Source organism: Echinops telfairi, unplaced genomic scaffold (assembly GCF_000313985.2).
Source record: "Echinops telfairi isolate 266 unplaced genomic scaffold, ASM31398v2 ScPeMD7_12;HRSCAF=54, whole genome shotgun sequence".
NCBI lineage: Eukaryota > Metazoa > Chordata > Mammalia > Afrosoricida > Tenrecidae > Echinops > Echinops telfairi.
The window spans coordinates 4,645,869-4,653,607 of NW_022103909.1; the positions used below are offsets into that span (position 1 = coordinate 4,645,869).

General features: G+C 53.6%; 2 protein-coding genes across 2 annotated transcripts in view; one reads left to right on the top strand and one right to left on the bottom strand.

Moving 5' to 3' along the window:
* The first annotated feature begins 3,656 nt into the window (after nucleotides 1–3,656).
* FKBP11 (FKBP prolyl isomerase 11) lies at nucleotides 3,657–6,593 on the top strand. The gene is made up of 6 exons (XM_004711416.3): nucleotides 3,657–3,868; nucleotides 4,013–4,078; nucleotides 4,401–4,488; nucleotides 4,750–4,783; nucleotides 5,139–5,209; nucleotides 6,354–6,593. Exons 1-6 carry the CDS (start codon nucleotides 3,743–3,745, stop codon nucleotides 6,569–6,571), a joined length of 603 nt encoding a protein of 200 aa, XP_004711473.1. The 5' UTR covers nucleotides 3,657–3,742; the 3' UTR covers nucleotides 6,572–6,593.
* Nucleotides 6,594–6,924: 331 nt separating this feature from the next.
* Nucleotides 6,925–7,739, bottom strand: part of LOC101649526 (dynein regulatory complex subunit 2) — a 26,468-nt gene continuing 25,653 nt past the window's right edge. Inside the window, exon 8 of the mRNA XM_004711417.3 lies at nucleotides 6,925–7,328. Within this exon, the coding sequence (XP_004711474.2) occupies nucleotides 7,041–7,328 (288 nt within the window). The 3' untranslated portion in view covers nucleotides 6,925–7,040. The remainder of the gene's footprint in view (nucleotides 7,329–7,739) is intronic.

Genomic DNA, 7,739 nt, shown 5'->3' on the forward strand with positions numbered 1-7,739 from the left:
GAGTGAGTGAATGAGAGTGAGTGAGTGAGTCTAGTTCTGTCCTTTTATCCCCACTATTCTCACTCCCCTTCCCATCCCAGATCCCACACACAGCCTCAAACCTGCACATGGCAGTGGCTTTCCACCTTCCTGGTGGCATTTCACACAGCAGGTGCAGCTCTGCAGGAGCCTCTCCAAGCTTTCGTTCTAAACTTGTTGGGTTCCTTCCTTCTGCTGTCCCCCTCTGACAGGGAGCCTCTCCACAACCAGCCCACGCTTCCCTCTGGTCAAGCCCCTTGCTGTCACTAACCTTGTCTGGCCAAACTCATCAACCAAACATTGGACCGCCCCTCCTTTGCTCCATTTCTCACTTCTTTAAAAATCCCTCTTTCACCATCAGCTCCAGAGAAGCTGCCCTTGACCCCTAACCACAGGGCCTTGTGTTTTTTCTTCCCCCCATGCTGGCTCCTATGAGCTCTGTTTAGCACCACTCATTCAACACCTCCCACGCCTTCCCATGTATTTCTGTAGATCTTGCTCATTCATTTAGTATTTACTTTTTAAAATTATTTTGGTAACCAAAATAAAAGCTACAAACAGTACAGAAGTGTGCCGAGCACAATGTGGAACTAGCTCCTGGTTCTCACGGCCATCCCCAAAGGTAACCGCCCACGGTACTTAGTGTGCGACCTTCTAATTCTTCTCTAAATGTCTGTATCTGTTTAGCACCACTCATTCGCTTAGGGAGGGGCTTGTCTCACCTCCGTTGTCCTGCTGCTGGCTTTTTTCACATGAGGGTATAGCCTGTTTTTGTTGGTGGTCTCTCAGATTTCCCATCTTAGTGGAGGGGACCTCAAAAATTTCGTGGGGGAACAATAAATCCTCTCTCGCTTTCGTTTTGCCACGAACTTATAAAAGCCTCATGTAGTTAGACCTACCTTTTTGGTGGTTTCTCAGTATCTCATAGTATTTATTAAAAATAAACACTGTGTTTTTGTTTTTTACACTGTGTTTATAATCTTATACAAAGGGCATCGGGACACTAGGACTTAGTGGGCGCCCAGCCTGAGCAGAACCTTGCTCTTGCCACCAGTGAGCAGAAGGGGTCTGGGAGATGAAGAGGGGTGGGGACGTACTGACCTGTGCAGAAGGAAGAGGAATGTGCCTGAGAGTGTGGTGTGAAGTCCAGAAAGCACAGTCACTTTGAGCTAAGCGAATCAGGGCTTCAGAGAGGAAGTTGCATTTGAGCTTGACCGGTGAAGGAAGATGATGAACTGGGGCTCACAGCTAGAAGCACAGTGGTGGCAGACCCAAGTGCGAGCAGAAAGGAGATTCAGCTCAACTCCACAGACATTTGTCAAGCACCTCCTCTCTCGGGCAACATAGCACCCAAAGGGGATATGGAAATAAGAGGTCACTGTGTGTAAGAAGCTTTCAGTTTAATGGAGTAAAAGCCAAATTAGGACCACATGATGGACATGCTTAACTGGTATGCCAAAGGGTCTGGGTTTTACTGACATGCAATGGCTCGGAGCCACAACAGGCTTTTAGAAGTCAGATGACCTGACTGACACTATGCACACAGCTGCACTGTACAGAAGGGGCTAAAGTGGGGAAGAGACATGGGGGGTGGGGCATTTAGTGCTTCTTAAAAACAAGCTAAGACATTTCCTTTGCCTCATTTAAAAGATGCTCGAGGGTCGTATCGTAGGCTGTCCTGGGCTGGGACTTGGGCGTGGTCTTGTTGCTTCACCATCCTAGCCCACAGCGTGTGCCCTCGTGGCCCTCTCCTGGTCTCATAGGCCTCCAGGGGTTCAATCATCTCTGCATTGGAGGTAGCAGGAAGGAGGGAGGGAGATTGGGGAAGAACAGTGTTACCCTGGAGCCTTTTCTGGGAGCTAGGACAGTTACTTCCAACACTTCTGTTTATTCTGCCCAGCTGGCCAGGACTGAGGTAAAGGCTACCAGAACAAACAAACTCGCTGCCGCTGAGTCCGTGACAGGGTAGAACTGCCCCTGTGGGTGTCTGAGACTGGAACCTTTTACAGAAGTAGAAAGCCTCATCTTTCTCCCGAAGGGCAGCTGGTGGTTTCAAACTGCTGACCTTATGGTTAGCTGCCCTTGGAGGGCTCCCAGGCAGTGACCACACTTAGCTTTAAAGACTTGGATGTGTGCTTCTGTTTCTTTTTTTAAGGTATAATGTGCATGCAGTAGAAGGCACAGATCGTGACCCTGCCTTTTGCTAAGTCTGACCAACGCGCACACCTCTGTACCCCATGTCTCTTTCAGGCTCTCCATTTCCTCAGACATACCCATCTGCTGAGGGGGCTTCTGACAATTCCAAAGAGAGCCCGGAGCCTTAATGAGAGCGGTAGCGATGGGAAGGGATAGGAAAGGCTGGAGAGAGGAGGTAGAATCCAAGGAGACAGAATGAAATGGCTGACCTGCCAGAGAATCTCAGTGGTAGCAGATGAGATGCATGAGGAGGACAGACCGCAGTTTGGAGTGTGCTGAGTGGCATGTAGGCTGACCATCCAGAAGGAGATACCCAGCAGGCAGTGGCCTCCGGAACTTGGGAGCACTGCTGGAGGTCAGTGGTATTAAATACCAGGGTGGGGGTGGGGGGCAACGAAGAAGGGAAAGAACAAAAAAAGCCAACTTAAAAAAAAAATCATTTTATTAGGGGCTCATACAACTCATCACAATCCATACACACATCAATTGTGTAAAGCGCATTTGGGCTAGCGACTTTTGAGGGAGCTGAATCACAAAACCAAGTCCTGAGTGAGCAGTGGGGGGTTTAAAACTTAAAACTTCAAAGGGGGGAGTGGGGAGGGAGGGGGAAAAAGCTGATATCAAGAGCTCAAGTAGAAAGCAAATGTATTGAGAATGATGTGCTTGACATAATGGATGGATGTATGGATTGTGATGAGTTGTATGAGCCCCCAATAAAGTGATTCAAAAACCAAAACTTCAAATCATGCACAAAGGGGTGTGTGCGTTAGGAGGATCACATAAAGTAGTTGAAACAAACCCCCTTTAAAAGTGGAGGTCCTCACATTAAACATGAAAAGGAGTGTTCCTGCCACCTTTGGAGGGTTTTGACCATGAACGGTGAGAAAAGAAAAGGCAATGTCAGAAGAAAAAGGACCCCGTGCATTCATTCCTCAGGGTCAAGGGCTCCCTTTTGATAGGCTCTCTCAAGGACAGACAGACAGACAAGGCAGAGCATGTATGACCCGTAGAAATTCAAACTCGGGTGGAGTGGGAGGAAGGGATGCTACCTTCGACACTTGCTGGGGTAGGTGAGCCAAGAGCAGACCGCTGGACACGCCCTAGGTTTGTCACCACCTAGCTAGATGACCTTGAACGAATTACTTGCGGGTCCAGTTTCTTATCTGTGAAATGGAAACAATTATGCCTACCTTTTAGGGTGGGTCTGAGCGCCTGGAACGCAGTGGGTGGTCATAATGGGTACTGTTAGGTGACCCCCACTTCTCACTCGGGGATAGAACAGCCAACGGCCGGGCAGAATCTCCGACCTCCCGATCTAGCAGACTAGGGAGGGTTCCCGCGGCCTCCTCCCTCCAGGAGGTGGGGACAAGGTGGAGGAAGGGCTTCGGGAGGAGGAGCTGGCGCGTCGCTACCCGCCCCGTCCCGTCCACTCTGGCCTGGACGCTTGAGGGAACATTGTCCCAGGCGTCGCCCGCTGAGCAGCCTGTCCTGGTGGTGTCCACCCCGGTGCCCTGCCCCGCGTCCAGCCATGACCCTGCGCCCCTCAAGACCGCTGCTCCAGCTGCTGCTGCTGCTGCTCAGTGGGGTGCTGTGCCGGGCGGAGCCTGGGGTCGAAACGGAAAGTCCCATCGAGAGCCTCCAAGTGCAGACCCTGGTGAGGCGCCGGCGCCGCGGGTACACCGGGTCTAAGGGGAGCTGGGGGCGGGGAGAGGGGGAAATGCGGGCACCGAGTCGGGGGGCGCGGGGCGAGCACGGGATCTCTGTGGGCGCCTCCGTGACTCCCGAAGCTCGATCGCAGGTGGAGCCCCCGGAGCCGTGCGAGGAGCCCGCGGCGTATGGCGACACGCTTCACATCCACTACACGGTGAGGAGCCGGGGAGGGGCGGGGCTCTGGTGAAACACGTCAGCGCTGGCTTGGACACGTGGCGAGTCGCTCGGCTGGGGCCTCCGGGGTCGTCCAGCACGTGGCGGGGAGGGGGAGGGGCGCGTCGCCTTGCGGTCTGGGCCCCGCGTGTCTGCCAGTTCCTCTCCTCCCCCGGCACCGAGAACCAGCTCTCCGGGAACCGCTGGGCTGCAGCTGAGTGGGGCCCGGGCCGCTGCCGCCCAGGCCACAGGTGTGCGCTGTGTGCTTGGCCTGTCGGGAGGGAGAGGTGTGGAGCGCACGCTCTTGTTGCTCTTCCCCGCAGGGCAGCTTGGTAGATGGACGCATCATTGACACTTCCCTGACCCGAGACCCTTTGGTGATTGAACTTGGCCAAAAGCAGGTGATCCCAGGTGTGTGCCGGCACTTCCCACCGCACCTCTTAGCATCCTAAGCCCCTGCTTTAGTTTCCTCGAGGCTTAATGTGCCCTGGAAATACTAGTCGCGCCCCCACCCCTGAGTTAGACACTTCACATCTAAGATCTCTCTCCGCTGGAAGCCTGGGATTTGGAAACAGGGACATAAGCTCAACTGAGGGCCGAGGGGAGCTTTAGCCCGCCTGGTGTTTAAGGAATGTGGGTAGCTTCTAGTTCCCTTGTGTCTTCTTCCTCCAGGACTGGAGCAGAGCCTTCTAGATATGTGTGTGGGGTGAGTATCTGGCCATTCCTGCCCCCACACCCACACCCACCCCACACAAGCCCCAGAGCAGGCAGGGGACTGTGGGGTCAAGGGTTCCAGATTCACATGGAGCGGGGGCCAGGGGAGGGGGCACCATGTGGACATTCACAGTCGCTGTGCCTTCCTGCTGTGGGAATTGTTGGTGGAGGTGAGGCGTGTGGGGAGATGGATGTCTGTCTGGTGCCAGGTGGGAGAGTGTGCTTTATGGATCTGAATGAGCTGAGGGTGACCAGGAAGGTTTGCTGGTGGGACTTCAGGTCAACGGAAGCTCCTGGCCCACCTGGCTCCACTTCTGGCTGTGTCTCACTCACCTTCCGTCCCTCAGAGAGAAGCGGAGGGCAATCATTCCTTCTCACTTAGCCTATGGAAAGCGGGGATTTCCACCTTCTATCCCAGGTAATCTGACCAGGGCTTTCACTCAGGCCATCCAAATAGCCCAAGGGAACTATGCTTTGGAGCTAGTCAGGGAGGGTCAGGTCTGCGAAATGGGGAGGGGTGGCTGGTGCCTCTTTATGCAGGGCCACTTATTTCCATCTCAGACCACTAAAGCCTGTTCAAGCTGCCTGGCAGCTCAGCTCCCGGTGGCCAGTGGCCAGTGACTTGTCACGGAGGGCGCTGCTGGAGCCATATGGGTCTGCTGCCTGCGCCATCCCTCACAGAACTCAGTGCCACGGCTTCTCTCTTGCCCTTTTCCTGTGTCGTTTGTATGCTTGGCATGGCTTCTCACTGCATCCCCACCTCTCCCTTCAGCCTCCACCAGGGGAGAGAGGGTCCCAGTCGTTTCTAATGACATCTAGAACAAAAAACAACTTTTAAAAGCCCTCATAGATATTCTTGAAGGCCTAAGACTGGACAGGCCTTGACAAGGATCTCTCTTGCCTCTGGCTAGAACAGATGTTCCCTTAGCTAAAATGTGTTGCACTCCGGTGAGTTGGGATCTGAGTTCCAGCTTGGGGGGTGAGGGGTGGGGGGAGACCCAGACTCAAAGCGGGGAGGGGACTAGACAGAAACTCTACTCGAAGCTCGTTTCCCTCCCCAACTTCATGCTGCTGGCTTCTGTTTGCACTCCTCCCCACCCCCACTCGGTCAATTCCCTCCCCCCACACACACACTACACACTTTACTACTTAAGCCACATCCCTTTCCTCTCTGGCACCACTGTTGAAGCTCCTATTTTCTCTGGCCCTTATATTGGGTGTGCTCAGGAGTTGGTGCAATTACAATCATTTCTAGTCTAAATCCAAATCATTTTAGCCCTGTAGAAATTCTCCGGGGGTGGGAGTAGGGGTCCACTTGGTATAGGTGGTTCCCTCCCTGATGGGAGAATGGCCTATACTTCTCAGATTCCTGTGCTATCAAAGGCCTGGCAGTAGGCCTAAACCACACTTAGAGCCGGGCTCGGCATGGCTAGCCTAGACGCTGGACATAACCTTTCCCGGCCTTTGCTGGAGCCAGCGCTCCCTAGTTGATGCAGATTCTGAGCTCTGGATAATTCCCTCCGGGAGCTTAACCCTCACCCTTCCTTTCTCTGCCTCTCCAGCGGATGCAGTGCTGAAGTTTGACGTGGAGCTAATTGCACTGGTCCGAGCCAACTACTGGCAAAAGCTGGTGAAGGGCATTGTACCTCTGGTAGGCATTGCCCTGGTGCCAGCCCTGCTGGGCCTCATTGGCTACCACCTGTACAAAAAGGCCAGCAGTCCCAAAGTCTCCAAAAAGAAGCTCAAGGAAGAGAAACGAAACAAGAGCAAAAAGAAATAATAAACGATGAACGTGAAAAACACCACCTTCTTTGCATTCTTTACCTGGTACTTTCTGAGGTTAATTTTCACTGTGTCAAGCATTATTCAAAGGGCTGGGGGGCGGAGACATTCTGAGAGGGCTCTTACCCATTGTGGGTAAGGCCTCTGCTTTCCTACCTTACCCAAAAGACCTGGTCTTGGATGCCCCCGACACCCCCGTAGGATCACTAGGCCCCGCGTTGCCCCAATTCTGGAGCAGTGTCTTCACTGGCAGTGGACTTCTAGGCATGGACCAACTAGCCCCTCCATTTCCTGGGACTGACATTCGTAGTGTCCTCAAAGTGGGCTGCTCTGTCCAATACAGCACAGTGATTAGGAGCTCAGACACTTTTAATAGAACAAAGTTCTTGGGGCCTCAAAAAAAAATCTCAAGTGGGAAAGACAGTGTCCCCTTGGGTCACAGGGTATGAGAGATCACGCGGGCTGCTTCAGTGATGTTGTAAGTGACGGCGAGGCGGCTTGGCCCCTGGCGGGGCTGCGGGCGGGGACAAGGCGGAGGGTAAGTTGCTCCGGTGGTTGACGATGAAGAGTGGGTTGAGCTGGCTCAGCACTTCGTCACTCACTGAGATGCCGTCCAGGTACTGCTTGAGCATCTCCCGCAGCTTCCCGTTGATGTCTAGCAGCTGGACCCGCCTGCGCTTCAGGCTCAGCTGCTCCAGTTTCACTTTGTTGTACCTTTTCCAGAAGTTCTCCATCCCTGTGTAGTCCATCACCATCTGGGAGTTGAGGTCAAGGGAGAAGGTACGCAGCAGGGCCTGTGAGTGACCGCCGCACAGTGTGCACCCACACCCCCACCCCCACCCCACCCACCCCCGCCACCCTGAGCAATGGCTCCGGGCCTTAGGAACGTCACCTTTGCAAACTCCTCACTCAGCTCTTCCGGTTTCTGTTCCACCATCTCCACCTTCTCCTCGGGACTCAACGCTGACGAATAAAAAGGCAGCACTTTTTCTTCTTCTGTTTCGTATTTCCTACATATCTCTGCAAGCTTGAGAATCTTTTCACCCTTTTGGAAGCAGGGAGCAATCTTTTACTAGGGGAGGGGAAAGGAGTTGTTCCCCTGGCTGGAATCCAGGGCAGAGACTCAGCCAGATGGGAGACAACCGCGCAAAAGAAAACCTGGCACA